The 20346-nt window shown below is 38.5% G+C and overlaps 1 protein-coding gene across 1 annotated transcript in view; it reads right to left on the bottom strand.

Moving 5' to 3' along the window:
* The window catches only part of EFNB2 (ephrin B2), a 45576-nt gene that overhangs the window by 7086 nt on the left and 18144 nt on the right, over window positions 1–20346 (bottom strand). Inside the window, exon 2 of the mRNA XM_005516484.3 lies at window positions 15682–15965. Within this exon, the coding sequence (XP_005516541.1) occupies window positions 15682–15965 (284 nt within the window). The remainder of the gene's footprint in view (window positions 1–15681; window positions 15966–20346) is intronic.

Below are 20346 nucleotides of genomic sequence, written 5' to 3'. Positions count from 1 at the left end.
TAGCTCACACAAACAACAGGGTGCTTTCCCCTGTGTTGACATTGTTCTTGCTTATCTAGGTGCCAGCTGGAGCCACGCGATCCGGGCGCAGGCTGACACTGCCGTGCGATGTGAATGCACAGCACCCCTCCCCTGGAGAATCCACACCACTGAATCACCACGGTGCAAGGGTGCGCCGCTGCCGCCCCGGCCAGCTGTTGGTTGCAAAACAGCTGCTGGAAAACGCTTGGAGCTCCTGGGCAGCAGGCACTGCGGGCACTGCGGGCACTGCGGGCACTGCGGGCACTGCGGGCACTGCGGGCACTGCGGGCACTGCGGGCACTGCGGGCACTGCGGGCACTGCACTGCGCCGGCCGCGGGCCACCGTGAGCAGGGCACAACCGCAAACGGTGGGCTCTGGATTCACTGCGCAGGGAACAAACGCACCGGGGGTTCTCCTACCCTGGCTGCCCTGGGGATGGAAATTTCACTGTCATATCTTGGAACCATTTATCTGAGGCCCAAAATGAACTTTTGAGAGGGTGCACGGGCAGCAGCACTGGGCCACCGACTGGAGAAAGCAGATGGAAAATGGGATGTCAGGAGCTCGCTGCTTGCCGTGGCGGTGGTGAGCTGCTTAAGCAGCACATGCCTCCCTCTGCCCCTCTCCTTTCAGCTTGTGGGCTTTACACTCTTCAGGTCTTTGTTTTTAATTCTCGCTCCTTCTCTTTCACCTTCCTTGGGGATTTGCTTTCAAATGCAGTCTATGTATATTTCCTTTTTCCTTCACAATGTCTTCCTACCCCCATGGCAGTATTTTTCTTGCTCTAATCTTCTCTCTAGCCGTAAAGATATAAACCCCATACTGCTGAACCCTGCTTCCTAGCCTTTGATCTGCTTCTTGTTTTTGTTCCACTTCTGACTCTTTTGTGACCAACTCGAATTACAGCCACCATACAAACTTCCCAAACTGTGCTTTCTTTTCCTAAAATTCCCTGCTCCTCATACGTGGTCCCTCCCAGTTCCTCCTCTTGTTCCCTCCCCCCTGTAAAAACATGACAATAGCTGTACGGCAAAAAAGACTTTTCAAAATACAAAAGAGCACGTTGAGTAATTTAAGATAAAAGCTGATCTGAAATGTGCCACTGCATTGCCAGGTTCGGAAAATAATGGAGACATATAGTTTTGTTTTCTTTTGTTGTTTTTTTTTCCAGGGGGAAAAAAAAAAATCAATACCAAGAACCCATCCTGGACATAAATCAAATGTGTCTTTGCTGAAAGTGTTTTTTATGATCTATTTGCCAATGTACCAGCACAAGGACACAGAGAAAAAATGCAGTAAATAGAAATACCAAAGCTGAGCACCGATTGAACGTACAAATGATAAACACTGACTTTGTCTTGTGGTTTTGTTATTTGATTCTTTTTTTTAAATTGAGCCAAAGGGAATCACATCTCCTTAAACACCTTCTACTTGATTTTAATTGAATAGAATGCTGCTTCTTCTGAACATCAATGCCTTTTTTATTCTTTAAAGGCCTATCCACTTAACCCACAGAGCAGGAGGCCCCAATAGGATGCAGAGGACGCAGTCTGACCTCAGTACAGAATAAGAAAGTAAGATGGCAAAAAGAATGCAAAATTACTTCAAATACAGTCTCCAAATGGGAAGACCCAGATGTACAATGAGTCTGGTTGTGTGCCTACGCCAGCACAATCTGCCTTGCTTGCTTGCTAAAAGAATGCTTTCATAGCTTTGATGTCAGATGAATGAATTTGCAGAAGTATTCACTTTTTCCACAGTTCTTCAAGGGATTTGAGGAAAGCCTACGTTGTAGCTCAGAGTACAGACTGCTACGTCCTGAGGAATAGGGAATTTTCAAAGAGAAGTATTTCAGTGACAAAGCAAAGTTTCCTTCTCAGCCTTCCCTGTAATTAAACTGACAATTACCCAAGGCCACTGGAGGAAATTATTTTTCGAAATTCATTAAGACTATCGAAATACAACCTTGCGTATCCCTGGTGTACCAGGAAGAAAGTGGGTAGCTTTAAACACATCGTTCTAAGCTTTGAAAAGCTGCACTGAGAAAAAGAAGTAATATGGGACAGCAGAGAAAACACAGCTTCATACTGCTAATGCCCCTTGACAGTGCAGTGTGCAGGAGTCAAACAAGGGAGAGAGTACAAAATATTCCTCAAACACTTGCTGCAGACTTTCTGTATTGATCTCCAAATGAAAATTACACCCACTGTCATTTTAGCTCCTCCACTGCACTCACACCTCTGGGGGAAAGTGACCCAGCACCTGCAGCTGTGCTCACACTGAAAAGATATTTAAGAAAAAAAGAAGTGCCCCGATAGGAGTTTTGGAAATGTTATCCTCCAGTGTGTTTATATAATCAGATTTTAAACCTTCCATCCAATTTATTCTTATATATATACATATATAAAAGAACAGTTTTTTTTGCATTTAAGTCTAAACATGGATGTATTTTAAAGTCAATTACTTAGATGAGCTACCATACAAAGCCCACTGCTAAGAAGACTAAATACTTAAGTATTAACATTAATAAACATAACTAATGATTATTATGAACTTTCTCATTAGTATTACTGTTCTCAGGATCCCACACTTCATACTTTGTATTAACACAGCAATACACACGAACCTAGAAGTAAGTAAAATGTTGCTAAACAGGTAGAAAAATATTTTTAAATCTTTTGATAGTTAAATACCTCTGATTTTCTGAGACCTGTCCTGCTCCACTGGTGTCAGCTGCAGAACTATTAATGACCGTCAAAACCACATTAAATTATTCAACAGTTAGTCCACACCTAAACATGTATGACTGTGCTAAAATCTCCGCTAATTTTAAGACTTTCTAACAAAATTGTAATAACTTATAGGCCGTTTTTACATTAGTCTATCAGACACTGTCTGCATTCCTTGAATACAACAGCAGCTGCCATTTTATGAGGAATGCAAATTTAGCTTTTCAACATTCAGAAAACACCTATCTGTTATGAAATTATGGTTAAGAGTCTTGCTGATACATACTTACTTTAGAGAAGCTAGTACACATTTGCAGGTTCGTAACACACTACTTTAACATATCCTCCTCCATACACAAGGGAGAAATTAAATTATTCAGACTGAAGAACTTCATTCTGATTTGCCTCCTCCTCTTTGAAATACATGATTTGTATAGAAACAAACAAAACTCCCAACAAAACAAACAAACAAACAAAAAAGGCTGGAACTCATGTAAATCAATGTATAATGTTTTACATTTATTTGCTTTTAAAACTCCACAAGTGCTGTTTATTGTACAAAGTGCATTAGTCATAAACGCAGAGGCAGGGAGTCAGTGAGCATAGCAGAGTCAGCTGACAAGAATAGTTCCTGGCTATGATTCTTATACAGTCCCCATGGAGAGGAAGTAATATTACATTTTAATATGTCTTCATTTGATTGTTATTACTCTGCCTCCCAGGAGGCTACGCCACTGCATGGATCATGGCTGTTTTCAGCCTACCAAGTTAGTAACATTGCTCTAATCAGACGGAGAATTAAGCTGCTGGATTTGTGCCTGTATATAGCTTTTCATTCACAAAGAGATTAGAAATGAAGGCACAGTCACAAAAATTCAACTTCCTTCACTCCTAAAAACACGTTACAAAATGAAAAAATGCCATCACAATTACTTAAAACACTAACAGACAAAAACCTCAGCCTTTTAATTCTGCTACACTTATTACCCCCAGTTTCATGTTTTAGGATTATGAAAAACATTACCTATTTGCAAATTAAATGGCACATGCTTTGAACCAACACAACTTTAAAACACATCTTTCTACAGCTTGAACACGAAATGGACTACATAGCTGATGAGAGAAACAACGATCATCGTATTTAATTTTCCTGTGAAAACTAAATGGACCTTAAACCACAGATTACAGGAACGAATGAGTGATATCAACTGATGGGCAAGGGCAAAATTGATTTTGTCCCTCCTTAGTGTGCTGGACAATAAAAATCATTTTGCAGTATACTGAAGACACATCATTGATGAGGTCATGAAGAATTAATTCCTGCTGACGTGGATCTGTTAATAGCAAATTGAGAATTACAGGTTTTTTAGGGGAAGATCAGTACTATCCAATAGTAGTGATTTTCATAGTTTTTGTTCATTAAATACTGCTTGAATACTGCATCAGAAAATGATTTCTCAAAATCAGAATAAAATAAAATCAAATAACACTACCCATTTCCACTTCTCCCCTGCTGTGCTTAGAAACAGAATGAAAAAACCAGCAGCAAAAATCCACATAAGCTTTATATGCAACAGTAGTAAGAAGTTATTCTTAAAGCAAAGCTGCACTCGATCTCACATGCACTCACTCTCAGGATTACTAAGTACATATGATGTTTTTGAGAGTTTTTTATTTTATCAAGTAATAGAACACTATATTTTGGCCAGGCATCATTGTATTCTGACTGCTTTCATCTGCTTTTGGTCCTTTTAATGATCCTCTTAGTAAAGCACTGAATAAATAATTCTCCTTTTTCATATAGATAATTTATGGGAGTGGTTTAAGAACACTAGAAATCACACACTGCAAAACCACAAATCACTGATCACAACAGGGAGGTTGTTTCTAAACTAGCCGTGGATGAAAGAACAAGATAGCTAAGATAATAGAGTGTTTTAATTAAGTGAAATTAAATTCTGCCCCCCAGTAACAATGCCAGATCTGCATGGAGATCTGAAACAACAACAACAAAAAAAATTGTTCAGGCTTTTCACCAAAGAACAGGTAGTTTGCACACATTATGCTGGGTTAGCTGAAGAATGTTTAGAGAAGAGAAATATGCTAATTTCAAATACTAGCAACTAACGGTTTCCCTTTTCTTGTAGTGCCAAAAAATAAGATTGACACTGAAACCTTTGCTTTTTTAAAAAAAATTAAATTGTCTTCTGAAATGTAACTGTCAGCAGTCCCAAATCTGGACTGTAAGTACTAAAATGTAAATGCATTATGAATAGGTGAATGGAGTTGACTGGTGAATGGAGTCCAATGTGTTGACTGTGTTTTTAATCAACAGACCATAAAATCAAAACTTTCTACTGATCTTTTAGAGACAAAGAAATGATCCTAAAAAAAAAACCAAACAACCTGCTGAATTTGCTCAATATAATTTAAGACACCAAGTCTATAAAGAAAAATGTATAAAGGCAGCTTACCAATAGTTTTGCTCTTTTCTAATGTCTGTTTTTTATTTGCTCTACTTGCAAAGTCAAGGTGGCAGCAGAATTTTCAGTTTCTCCGTCTAAACACCGTTAAAAAAACCTCTAATTCTACCTTATTCCACACATTGTTTCAAATTCAGATTTTTTCCTTAAATTAAGACTCACAGAGTATTAATAAATGCCCCTGGTGCCAACCTTTTTTTCCCCTCTATGCACATGTGAGGCAGAACTTCAATGAGAGGAAAAGGACAAGAATTCTCTATTCTTCTTTTTCATTTTGCATCTCTGTTTTTTAAATTAAGTCCTATGCTGCATTTCTCAGGATTTATATATAATCAGGATGCATAAATTGTATTCTCTACAACAAGTAAGCAGCAATGCCCTTTCCAGTCAAGCTAAAACCAGAACAAAATAAAGTAAAATAAAGAACTGGCCTCTTTTTGCCAGGAAGAAGCAAAGGCTCTGCAGTGAAACTTTGTAATTCACTTTTCTAACCACTGCCCTAAAATGTATCTTGTCCAACTGTGAATAGCGTGACTTGCAGTACTTAGATGGGACTCTTGATACAAGGGTGTATTTATATAATTCCCCATAAAAATCTCCACTTGTTATATGTTAAGAGAGGGACAGATTCTATTACTGTTTCAATGTTTTTTTTGAGGGTGCAATGGGGAAGACACAATCAAGACAGAGCAAATCAGTTTTGTACCGTAATATACTTTGGAATATTCCAGCTGTATGATTCCAGGGACGTCTCTGGAAATCTACAGACTCTCCTTCCCACATCTCATGTCATCCAACAGCACAAGACAGGGAGAGAGTTGTAAGGTTTCCTACATTCAGAATGATTTTATTAATGCCAGGGAGGCATGGCACCAAGTAAGAAAAATATACGTGGTAAAAAAAAAAAACAAAAAAGAGTTGTTTATGTCAACAAAGTTCTTCCACAAAGGGAAAGAGAGACAGTGAGAGAGCTGGAAAGTATCAAAAAAGCTGTGAATTCTGACTGGTTATCGCTGCCTATCATTTTAAAAACACCACCACTTTCTCACTGGGTTAAGGAATACCACAGCTGAAGTGTACTGAACAGAAAACTATTTGCTGAATTATTATCCATTACTGAAGGTCACAGGTTCCACCCACCCACAACAAAATCCTACTCGCTTCACTGCTGTCAAGTGCAGTGCCCCTTTACAAAATTCCCTGGGAGTGATTTTGAGATTATATAAAAACAAACCAGAAAAGCATCTCAATACTGTATCACTGTGAACGACGAGTCTTTCATTACAGTTAAGCATTTCTAAAAGAATTTCAGTTCTATATTTCACGTACTCTGAGAAATGTTGTCAGATAATGATCCACTGAACACATGGTTGCTTCTAGTTTACATAAACAAATTATATATTTGTGAGTGCCGAAGTAACTGTGGCAGATGTAAGCCCACTAATTATGATGTATTTAGTGTACACCCAAAAGTATGCATCTAAAACAGATTACTAGTTAGTTGACTTCACCATTCACAAACAGGTATTTTACACAAATTTATCCTCTCTCCCAGCATGCAAAAGCCTCTCATGGATGGGAAGAAGTGTCTCCCTCTACCACAGCAAGCTTTGCTTAACAGTTCAGCTGAACAGAACTAATAGAATTAGCTAGCATTCAAGTTACACTGATTGTTGCTAATGACAAGAGGGCTTGCTAGAAACAAAAGCAGAAGCTTTAACATCAAATGAGGAACGCCCTGTATCATACAAATTCAACTTCACTCTACAAGGATATTCACCTGCCTTGAAAATCTCTGGTTTTTGTCTGTGGCACTAGGATAAGAAAGGGTTATAGTGAAAGTTCATATTAAATAAATAACAAACCTCTTGCTCATTCTACTGTCACTAATTGCATGCAATGATATTAATGACCCAGTAATTGCTATACGAGTAGCACTGAAGTGGAAAACATCATTTTGATGCAGAGTTCATCTCTAGGTGGTAGGACTTCACCAGTGACTGAGTTAATGCCTAGTGACAGTTTAGAATATAACACTATAGATGAGAAAATGTGCCAGTCTCATGGTTATAACAGTTTAGATGGACATGATGTTATTTGCTTTGACCACACAGACTCTAGGAGTAACCCCAATAAAGTGCCACAGTGAGACTTTGCCCTGTAGATGAACCTCATTCCTTTCAGGGGAGATGCTCTGTACTATAACAATCTAGAGCAATTTTCCACATGTTTGCTTCAATAAAAGAATACCTTCATCTCCTGCTTTTACATGTAGCACAACAAAAGTGTGCTTTATTGCAAAACACAAAAAGCTATTTACATCATCTAACTATCCTTCAGCAGCACAAAGTTTGGCACCTTAGTACTGAGATCAATTATGATACTATTGGATGACTGTACACTTGGCAAAGATGATCAGAAGTTAAGCACTGTTTTGACTGCAGTATGCTTATGTTTGTGTTTAGAGCTGTAAAATACCCACAAAGTAAACCTTAATGAGGGAACATTGCAGAAATAAAGCGATCTGAATTTCCACAGCTCTACAGGACCTCCTGTTCAAATACGAGCCATTAAGAAATTAAGAGGTTTAGCTTCTTCAGAAATTATCACGTAGGCACATCTTGGTTTGTTTTAACAAACTCCAGAGGGTTATGTTAATTCTGCCAGTGTTTGGAATTTTGAAAAGTCACAACTAGACAGGTGAACTGATACTTTTAATACTTATGTTCATAGTTTTAAAAAATTCACTGAGATTTTAAAAATATGACATTATTTAGTTGTTTGGATTTTTTTTTTCCCCTGTTGCAATGGAAATTGTTTTGTTAATGCCTCGATTCTGCTACCAAACCTGCTGTGGCAGCCTCTGGATGGCATATGTGGAATCAACTTTTAGCACAGGCTGGGGCCAAACACATGGAAAGCAACTCTGCAAAAAAGCCCTGACGGTCCTGGTGGACACCAAGCTGGCTCTGAGGCAGCAAAGGAGGCGAACAGCTCTTGCACTCGATCTGTCAGAGCAGTGGCAGGTGGTTTGGGGAGGTGATCCTTCCACACCACCCTGAACTGGTGAGGCCACACTGGCAGTGCTGGGTGCAGTCACAGGCTCCTCAACACAAGACAGACGTGGACTTACAGGAACGAGTGCAGAAAATGCTCACAGAGATGATGAAGGAACTGGAGCACCTGCATAGGAGGCAGGGCTGTATCCTCAGGGATACTCAAAATTCAGGTGGACATGGGTCTGGGCAACTTGCTTCAGGCTCAGCAAAGGTTTGAGCAGGGGACTAGATGAGCTCCAGAGGTGCCATCCAAACCAATCCCTTCTGGAATTCTGCAATAAGCTGGGCTGTTGTGGTCTAATACACTTATGTGCTTGAAAAACAAATAATTTTAAGTTGTCCTGGCAGGATTTGGATTCAGAACTCAGCTTCTCTCACAGCAGCCCAGTGAGCACATAAGGACTACTCTGCTGCTGTGGTTTAGTAATTTTTGCTGTCTTCATCCACCAAACAGAAATCAGATAAATCATGCTAATGAAGATCTGAACATGCTTTTAAAAACCAGCCTTATCAGCTTAATATGGACTCCTCTCCAAGAACAGCTAAGACTACCTTAAGCCTAATCCTGCTTTTACTTCCAGAAATGTTTGCATGGTTTCCTTGGGACTGAAAAAAAGAAACTGGAAGACTGCCCATTAGGGTTTAGTTTCGTAGTCTGATTTATCAGAAATAAATCCTGAAATATTCTTCATCCAAGGTTTCCAGGATTGACTGAAGTCAGAAAAGAAAATCCAAACTGACATTTAACCCTGGTGTTCAACCATTCCAGCCTTTTGTTTTAGCTAATGCAGGTCTCAGATAAAAGTACATTTCCCTCCATTCCAGCTACATAAAGACTTTAATGAGGCAAACAATTTCAGGCCTTTAAAATGTGTTTCATTAAAGTCTTTATAAATCCTAATGCAGCTCCTCATCTTTTATTTCAGGACTTAAAATACTGCAATATGTAACACATATGATACAAGCAACTGTATAAAGACTAATCATCCCACTTGATGAGCTAAATGACCACCACCGAACTTAGGTACAAAATAGAAGTTAAAAGTGTTTCAGTGCGGTAGTGCACTCCCAAGTTTTAGTTTAGACAGATACTTTCTTCATGCTTTCCTCATAGAAAGGCACATCCTTTCAATACACACCCCCGTGACTTAAACAGTTACTCATATCCTGAATATAAAGGATAACATACTCAGAGCATTCTTCTTCTATATGTAGTCCTGCTAAAGATGTTTATGCAAATCTAAGAACATACACATTTTGTGAAGATCAGGGTTTAAGCTTTTTTCTGCAAAGCGCTATAAATACTGCATCCATAAAGACTTCTAAGGGAGAATACTGTATCTTTCTTTGTGAATGTATTATATTTCCCATATTTATAAACTCTTTCTGAGGAATTGTGAAAGTGAGATATAAAACTAGTGACTAAAACTATTAAGCAGCTTCCTATGAAATTTTAAAACCTGCTCAATTAATGAGTTTTTCCTGAATAATTTTTTCTTCCAGTCTGAACAATTATTCTTCATTTTCATGTGATTCCGTATCTATTTGGAATACTTGCGGAGGTGTGGGGGAGTATAATTGTATTTTTTTCACAACATGCCATCAATTAACAAACTGAGCATTCCTATCTTTCATTTCCTTCCCTTAGGAATAGAGACATAATAACAGATTTCCTGCTGAACTATCTCTGTCTACTTTAAAGGAGATAAACGATTGGTATTGCCTAGGTAATGGCACAGAATATGAACAAAAGTCCATCAATATAAAATAGCCTTATTCTCTTACAAGACCTGTGTGGTCTGGGACAAAACCCCAAAGGACCATGACTCCATTAATCCTGCAGGTCTTAGACTCTCTTAGAAATCTGAAGCTGCACAGACAGTGATTTTTCTCTCTAATAATATTATTTGTATAAGCTGTATTTATATTTCATTCAACAAGAGCTAAGTGGTATTGCTGATACATCCCTTAAAAGACTCTTCAGCAAAGTCAAAGATTGACCTCTGGATATCATTTTACACTGAGGAGAAATTATTTATCTAATCTTCTGAGGAACGAGGAGGAGGAGAAAGGAAAGAAAAAAAAGTGATCTTTGTACAAATGGAATCAGAGTGACTATTATCACACTGGCTTTCATTAACACCATCATCACCACCACAAAACAAAAACCCAAACAAGCAGATTTCTGGACCACAGAGTCTTTAACAGAAAGCAGGAAAAATGTCTGTTGCAGAACTAAAGGAATTTAATTTCTGATACAGTATTTGTTCCCATTTTGGCTAGTTTGGCATTAACAAAGGAAAACCTGTTTACTGCTTCCTTTTGGGCAGCTTTCACTAGGTGATTCAGAGGTTACAGGGGGCTGAAGGCTGAAATCTGCCTCAGAACGTTTTCAGAATGCCCAGCCAGACAGATTAGCCAGCGCTTAAACTGGTAAGAATACTAAAATAACATTTTAATGTAAATCTATTTGTCCATGCAAAGAGATTTATTCTTCCCAGCTGGGCCATATTTCAGGGCACAATCTATATTGTCCTTTAATATGTTCTTCCTCAGACAGTTATTGCCCTTTAATTGTAACAGAATGACAAAGTGAAAACATAAAAAGCCTTGTGATTTTTTTTCAAACACAGCTAATGTTAAAGTTTCAGAATGACTGTTTTGATTTTAAAAGCCACAGTACTATTAAAGCAGTTATCCAAAATATAGTGCTACTAGCCAGTATAAACCTTTAAATCAGTCAGGGATCAAATATATATAAATATATGTTTTTTTAATTTAAGCCAGAAGCCAATTATGTAAGTGGGTCACTTAAAAAAGTTGACAAAAAAACATTTAAGGAAAGCTGCATATTCAATTTTGCCAACGTCAAAGCCAATGAGCATCATTAGCTCGGCAAGCTCGGCTAATGAGGTCCAGGCAGAGTAAGCCTTATATAGAATCTTTCAGAGAACCATTCTGTAGCCCCTTCCCCAAGTCCCAGATCACTCTATTACAAATTTGGAACAGGTGAAGATTTCATTGCAGGTGACTTATTTTTTTAATGTTGATGATGTCAGCCCATAAACTTCACTTATGCAAAAGAAGAGATGGTGTGAAATATGTGCTTGCTTGGCCAAACTACCTAAGGAACTTGATGGTGGCTTGGAGGCAGGCAGCACTGCTCCCTTCCCTCTGCCACTGCTCACTTCCCTCTGGCAGAGCTTCCCTCAGGCTTCCCCCGGAGCTCCCTCAGCACAAACCCAGCATCATCAGGCTCTCTAGGCCCTCTGACTGAAGGCCAAGTTTACTGGGAAGGGTTCAGGATGATTCCTGTAAACATCTTTGGTATATGAAATGCACTTGAACTATGCTAATGCATCTCCCTCTCAAACAAGAAGAATCTGCATCTGAGAGAGGTACTGAAACAGTGACACCATGACCCAAGTACCTGCAGATCAAGCACTGAGTATCTGCTCAGTATTGAGAATATACTCATTGCTTGCTCTGATCAACTCACAACAGCAGAAAATTATATTTTATTCCCTAACCATGCAAAGACATAAAAAGACTTTTCACGCAAACATCAGAGTTGCAAATCTTCACACCCTTCTGCCCAAATTTGCCCTTCACATAGATATTTATGTTTTTGGGCATGAGGTATCTTCCTTTATGCATTTGATTAAGGATTTCCATATAGACTTATGATATGTTAGCAAAATGGTCACATATTTTAGGATAATCAAACATTAATACTTCTGAGATATCAAGTACATTTGACCTTCTCCAGTTATGCTGAAAAGAAATCAGGTAACTATAGGAAAATGAATCTATTCATTTCCCAGGAACGAAAAATTGATGATAGCAAAGAAGAGAAAAGCAAGGACATTCTGTTACATCATTTATTCACTTTCACAATACCATTCAGTATCGTCTTTCCAATTACTGCTGTTCATAGAATTAACTCTTTGGATACTGATAGTCATACTGAGGAATAACTTGCCAAGAAATGGATTAGCTTTTTTTTTTTTTTTATTTACTAAAGTGCCACTAAACATGAAAACAGATATGAGAAACTTATCCACACTTCTACTTTTTAAAGAATTAGGAATTGTGAAATGAGAAGATTTTATATGCTTAGGCTTAGAGAATCACTGAATAGAAAAGATCTCCTTCTGCTATACCTATCATGAATACATCTGGATGATATAAAAATTACAGCTTAAAGAATTCCTGTGCAATCACATGTCTCTAAAGGCCTCAGGAAGCTGCTTCATCCTGTGTTGCAATTCCTCATCCCAAAATGACTAACCCCCTAATATGAATGAGATTTTACTGTTTAATACAGTTCCACAAACCACATACTATTACCTTAGAAAAACAAACTGTTTTCAAATAATGGCAAGATGATAAAGGTATATGACAATGCACAAAACATTTAAAGGGCTGACAACAGCCTGCCAGCATAAACAGCGTGAGATTAGGTTGTAGGCACAGCCACAGCAAGCACTGCAAAGATGCTGAGCTCAGTGAGCTCTTGCATTAGGTTTGTTTGATGCCACTTAGTTGAGGGAATGCAAGATCCTAAAATGACTCAAAATCAAAAGCTGGCACATAAAATGCATCATTGCCTTCATTTCACAGCTTTTCCACCCCTCAAAAAACCCAACAAAGCAAGCAAGGCAAAACAGACGGACAGATGGATGGACGGAAGGAAAAGAAAAAAATTACAGGTCTGTGAATAGCAATGTATGCAAACAATTTAAAGCCTGATTTGCATACATGACTAAGAGGCATTTTATTGCTTATAAAAATGACAGCAAATGTCCCAGCTACCAGAACTTGCACTGACAAGGCTGTGTCATGAGCTTTTGAATACAAACTATTAAAACCCTGTCTAGCCCCAGTACACTCTAAAATGGTGTCCTAGCTGAGCACTGGCCTAGTTTTCTACGCCTCTTAGCGCTTCCGAGACCAACATCACTGAGTTTATTGTTTTCTCCTTGAACGACAGGAAAGTGAGGGTTTTAGCTTCAGGATGGATGGGTTTTCAAGGGTGGGGTGCTTTTTTGTCCAGCCTATTAAAATGTATATGGGTACCCTTGCAGAAGCTCAGTCAGTACGCTAGGAACAGAGTGATAGGTTAGCCATTTGTTTATGCCACAATGAGTAGGAAAAGTAATACCCTGAGGCACTCCAGTATTACTGCTAGGCCAGTGTGATTTTTGAGGAATTAGACTGAAGGCTGAGTAAGTTCTTTCAACCAAGTTATGCTGTAATCTTCCAGGAAATGCAATGTCTATTATGTCTTATTGCTATAATGAAATAATTATACAAAACTAATGAAAATGAGACGTACTTAATAATTCTCTGGGTAAATCCATGACATAGATATGACAGAACTGACAGTGCATCAGAAAGCTCCATTTGTGCCCATAATTTTCAGGTAATAATTGTAAGAGTGCCATTTGTTCCACTACAGTTGGTCTTCTGTGGATGTTTTTAAAAGCAGCACTAAATAATGAGCACATTTCCTCATTTAAACCAAATATTTGAGCATGGTCATTTTTATGCTACACATTTTCACTGGAGTTACACGTAACTATCTCTCAACATGTAATTTTGCTGCTTTCACCCTGGTTAATATCTCACTGGATTTCAGTGGAAAGTTTGTCAAAGTTAATGTTGTTTAAGTGGGATCATATTTTTATACACTCCCCAGATAAACAAAGCAACTGCCTGTATTAAGCAATATTTAAAATCAAAAAAATGGTTGTTTGTATCTCCTGTAACTCTTACTTAGTAATTTTTAAAACTAGTAATTAATATTAATGCAGTGAATTCTTACTTAAGCTTCTGTGACATACAACCTCGTTTTATACATTAACATGTACAATTACGGATATAACTGGGAAGTGAGCATTAATTTATATTGAATTAATTTCCATTTCCATTTCAAAAGTACTTGATCAGAGCACTTTTAAAACTGCCAATATTTTTAAATCAGAAATTAAGAAATAATTACACTGGCAGACATTACATAAAACTGTTATCAAATCCTCCAGTTTTCAAGAGGTGGCAGAAACATGTTCGGGGACTAATCTTTTAGTAGGACCTGTTGTGACAGAACATGGGTTAATGGTCTTAAAAGAGGACAGATTTAGACCAGGTATAGTGAATGAATGTTTTACAGTGAGTGTTGTGGAACACTGGAACCTGATGCCTAGAGGGGTGGTAGATGTTCAGTGGTAGATGCTCTGTACCTGGGAACAGAGCTCTGAGCAACTTGATCTAGTTAAAGATGTCCCAGCACACTGAACGGGTCTTGGAATAGATGAACTTTAAAGCTCCCTTCCAACCCAAATTTTTCGATGATTCTGTGAAATAAGACACACAGGTATCTAACTTCCTTGTAACTGCAGAAAAGCCAGGTATTTGCAGAATTTGTTCCACCACCTAATAACTGCAGATACTTGCTCAAGACTTCAGAAGTGCCCATGGGGCAAAATGAGATCCACAGGGCATAATATTACAATGACAAAACCTAAACTAATGTAAATTGTTGTTCTACTGCTGAGGTCTCTGCTTATGCTAACTCCTGATTCACATCATTAACTTTACACATCGTAAGTAATTTGAATCACTGAACACAGTGGCTACCTCCAGACTTGCTTTTGGCCATAAATCCCTGATCAGACTCATACAAAGTTTATACTGCTGCACAGAGGCCTGTGCCACTTGTTTTGCAAGCCAGGACCATGAAAAAGGATAAAATTCAAGACCAGACTAGTCTAGATTTTACCCAAGGACTCTCCTAGTTACTGTATGGACATAGAAAGGCATGTCCAACTGCAGGCCCTTACCAGTAACTCTTGTGAGGAAACTACACTGACAAAATTAGCACTGAAGTGGCCAAAAGATGCTTCCTGTGAGAGTCCCCAGCCACCTGGAGCAATGGCTAGGCATGTCACACAGGATGCCTCATCTGAGAACAGCTGGGTCACTGTACTCCTGCTTCTGGAAAAAGAGAACCCAAGGACAAGGCCAAGAGCATGGCACATCAGCAGGGCTGATAAACAGGTGAGCAGGAAACATGTCACAGTTTAGCTGCACACAACTTCTAATGCAAATATAGGACACAAAACCGTGCACAAAAAAGAAAAAAAAGAAGCCTTTTACAGGCATAGAAGTACAATCAAATGTGGTTTACACAAACCAAGGAAAAAAGAGACGGAGACCCTTTGAAAGTCAGGAACAATATTGAAAATATGCCGGCAAGAAATCATTTTCAGATAAAAATATACAAACCCATTCATATTCCTCTTAGTTTGCTTATAATATACAAGAAAGCATGCAAAATAACGAACAATTATATCTAAAAGAATGAACAACTGAAAGTTTGAACTTACATATGACGTAATAATCTTTGTTCTTCTGAAATTCCAGGCCCCAGAGATTAGGACTGAACTCTTGAAACTTGATGGTAAACTTAACATCTTGATCTGGCTTGGCACAGTTAAGTAGAGGTGTATTGTCCTTTTTAATAGCACAGCTATCTGCTTGGTCCTTGTCAACCATGTAGACCTTATAATATTCATACTGGCCAATAGTTTTAGAGTCCACCTTTGGGCATATAATATCCAGTTTGTCTCCTATCTGTGGATATAGAACCAATCCTTGTCCAGGAAGGAATCTAAAAGGAAGAAAAAAAAAAAAAAAAGAGGGGGGATGGGGGAAGAGAAGAAAAGGTAAAATTTGAGACACTTAATAAAATCTCATTCAGAAAAGTATCAACTGCAGTGAACAGACAGGAATTAAAAGTTTCCAAAAACAAAATGTCACACTGAGCAAATAAAATCTTAATAGTTTGGGCTTGACTCAGTATCAACAAGTTGTTTATTTTGATCTTGGAAATTATAGATGGATTGAGTCTTTTAGTCCTTATCCCAGTTTTGGGCACTCTAGCAGATTTTATATCTCTCTCTGGCAGGCACTGCTTTTTCTTGCACTGCATTTAGCCATGCAGAGCAGCTAATACAATACCTGGTGAATTATGATTCTGTTTTTCTTGTTTTGCTAATATTTCTACTATTCTTGCACATATTTTGCTAATTTTGGACATGGGAGAATGACAAAAACAATCTTTCAACCTCCTTGAATAGCCATGTGTGACAGGAAAAACTTAGACTTTCAACAATATATAAACATGCTGATTGACATTACTAGTGTAACACAAAGGAACATTGGTCAGTCACTCAACCAGGACCATGCCTACAGACCTGCAATGGACAGAGATCTACCTGATCCACGGACCACACATGCTTCTGAGAAAAACATTTAAATTCAAAACAGTGCGATCATTCCACTAGAATGATTTCTCTTCACAAATTCCACCATTACTGTCATTATTTTAGCTCTTTTTTCTTCGTGCTAGCAGTTAAAGACATGCATGCTTTTTTTCTTTTCGGAAAACATGCTTTTGGGAAGACTTCTTAAACTGGCAGTGAGCTTTAGTATTTGCAGTGAGACACAGTATTTTGTCTTTCCTACTCCTATTAATTAACAGGCAAACATGATCACTTTTTCATGGAAGAAAAATATAAATAATTATAGTATTGATTCATCCACAAAATGAAGAGTCATGCTCTCACAGGGACAAAAGCCACAGCAGCTTTGTTTGTTTCTCTCTCCATTAAGACATATTTATTTCAATTAAGGCCAAGAAGTGCATGTTTTAGAACAACAGCCAGAAACACAACCAATGTACTCAATGCACAGACCTAAAAGACTGACTTTCTTTCCTCTTTTTCCTGCCTGCCAGCATTTTCCAAAGATCTTCTTTAATGGAGAATCAGCCTGAAAAACCAAGTGAAACAATTCCTGCCTAATGAACACCCTTCTCCAAGTGCTAATACTTACACAGCACACGTAGTAAATCTAGCTTATTTACAGGCAGCCTTCCTGGAAACTTTAAATTAGAGTATCAAGGCCCACGCAGAACAAAGCTGTAGGCGTCAATGACCTCCAGCCTCTGGCTTGGCAAAAGGAGCCACCAGCTCCTTTGTACTGGTGGGGGAGAACCCACTAAATTAAGGGATGTTGCAACGCCCCAAATTTCAAATCCATCATTTACAACTGCTTGCTCCACACAATTCAAATTTATGATCTGTGCTAATTGAGCAGGATTATTTTCACTCACAAAGCCAGTGTAAGAATTATATTTGTTATGAAGCAGCACGTAGAAGGACAAAGACATGTAATTACAGATTTAGGGAACTAGAACAATGAAATGTTATGGCAAGAAAAGCGACTGTTGATGTATAAATCACTGCGCTCTTTTGTGCTGTGCAGCGTAATTTCCAGACTGCAGAAACTGGGCTTGGCCACGGCTGTTCAAACTGAGATTGGAGATGGGGCAAAGCTGCGCCTCCTCCTCCAGTTTTCAGACATGCCAAAGGAATGCAGTGACTACCACTTTCTGAAAGCTGAAATGGAAAGGGGGCAATGCATCTGCAGAGTTACCAGCCTGGTGAAGGACAGCCAGATGTGTGTGTAGGTATGGCACCCAGGGATGTGGTTTAGAGCTGAACACAGCAGTGCTGAGTGAACAGCTGGACTTGATCTTACAGGTGTGTTCTAACCTAAATGATTCCATGATCCTATGACTGAGGGAGAGGCCAGTTCTGCAAGGGTATGTAGAAAAGGCGGGGAGGAGGATCCCATCCAGCAAATATTCCCAAAGGAGCAGCACGTATTCTGATTTTGGCTCTCCTTGGAGATCAACTCTGGCCAGGCAAAAGCAAAGGGACAGAGTTTCCAAACCAACCTGCGTCACCTGTGACTGACTTTACTACCTTGTCTGACCACAGCCCCATTTTAACTTTGCTCCTGTGCAGCACTGCTGTATTAGGAAGATGACAATCACTCATATTCCCCCATCTGCATGCCAGGACAAAGGCTGGTCACTGTATGATCCCACTGCTGCAAATACTTCTTCTTGCCAGCAATTCTTCTTCACATAACAGGACTGTGTAATAGGAAACATAAGAATTCAAATGACTGAACCTTTGCTTGTAAATTAATCAATTTAGATTCCCATATATAACAAATAGGAAATTTGTAAGGTTAGATAAATGTTCCTGTCCATCATTATCAATAATATAACCTAAAAGCTGCCCTGAGAAACAAAAACCACTGATTCTAATTTTAGACTTTGTGTATATACATGAAACAGCCACAGTATATGTTCTCCATGCAAACTGAGCGCAAACAGGATGGGTTGAGAGATGCCAGGCAATCCTCAGAAACAACTGCAGGAGAGAAGGCACACTTGTGAGCCTTAGTTTCAGCCAGGAATTGTCCCATAAAATGACAGAACCGTCCCTGACAGACACTTAAAACTATATTTTACAAGAGCTTTAAGCCAATGCACTTGTTAGACTTTATGGCAGGGAATATTCTTGCTATGACTCTGAAGCCTGTACAGTTTTAGAACTAAACTCAGTAAATCTCCTTCCACTTGTGTGTGTGTGAACTTGTAGGATCTAATGCTGATGGGATTAGGGAAGAAAAAAGGCTTAAAATGCAAGGATTAATCTGAAAGCTTGATTGTATTGAAATTTTTTCCACACTTTGCAGTTTTGATCGTGACCTTTGCTAGGAGAGATATTTTTCCCATTTACTTTCCTTATTTTCTTACAACAACAAAGCCCAAATATGGATGGAAATACTAAAAAAGTTTCACCTCCTGCATTTCAGTTCAACCACAAAACTTACAGTGGCTGCTTAGTAGTAGGCATGATTATTATCCCTGCATATGTGTAATACTTTTGCTACTGTACTTTTTATAAAGACTTTAAATAAATCATTTGCTGGGTACTAAGCATTTTCTGAAGCTATTTATGAAGTGTCAGGAGGATTAAGACTACTGTTTTATGATCCTACTTTTGAAGATCTTCTACTTGAAAGAAAAAACAAACAAAAAAAACCCAACAAAACAAAACAAAGAAAGGAGCCTTGGTGGAGGTTAAAAAAAATTCAGGATTAATCCTGAGTCTTCATTACTGCAAGTGTTGATGTTGCCTTAAGTATTCCAAAGGAGCATCAAGACTGATGAAATGTTTGCAGGATGGTGGCTATAATAATTAAGTTAATAAAATGGCTTTAAAAATCTGATCAAAATGAGCCTTCAACTAATTAGAAACCATTTTTTTTCCCATCAAAAGAGATATAATAAAGAGGAAGCAAGGTGTTTCCAGAATCCAGTGACTGATCCTGTAGAGGCTGTTACCGATCCACTGGTGGCTTGGGACAGTGACATGCTCTCCAAGTAGTCAGGATAGTGACTGCTTTCTATAAAAAGTCTTCTAGCTTTCTGCATTTCAGCTCTAAGTATGATTTACTGCAAAACTTAAATACCAACACAGGCCCCTGTACCCCAAGAGAAACTTAAGAGAAAAGCTTAGCAAGCTTCCCAACTCATTTCTGTCAGCAGTCAGATACAGAGAGACTCTTAAAGCATTTGAAAAATCCTGCTCACAATAAATAATCCTGGTGCCTGCTGTGAGAAAGCACAGAAAAGTGTATTAAGCACCATATAAGCTGTACGATGAAATTCATGCACTTTCTGTCTGGCACTTTTCGATACAGATGGCATTTTTACTGTCAGCCCAAAACTGGTGTATTGTGGGCGACATTTGACATCTGTGCAAAAGCCAAAGGATGTGAATCCCTCCCACATGTCCTACTAGTCACGCAGCTCATCAAATAACAACAATTTGCAGAGTTCCCAAACCTTTTTAAAATAATTACTGTACTTGACCAAAAAGTCACATGACACATGAACAGAAACGAGGAACAGTCACACCACCAACACTTCAGTGATTTTATCTACCACGCTTACTTTAAGTCTCAGCAGCAGTTCCTGGCACTAATGCAATCTTACTTGTCAAAGTCCTCAAGAAGTTAAATTTGATTGTGAAATTTTATATAAAAAAAAATTTATATTCATTTCCAATGAATTTCTTAAGAATCTACTTATTGTTTAGAGAAACTTAGCACATTCAACCATATTA

Source organism: Pseudopodoces humilis, chromosome 2 (assembly GCF_049639895.1).
Source record: "Pseudopodoces humilis isolate 2021_Gansu_Grassland_sample_001 chromosome 2, ASM4963989v1, whole genome shotgun sequence".
NCBI lineage: Eukaryota > Metazoa > Chordata > Aves > Passeriformes > Paridae > Pseudopodoces > Pseudopodoces humilis.
The sequence above is the reverse complement of the archived record's forward strand: the minus strand, read 5'-3'. Positions and strand labels throughout refer to the sequence as shown.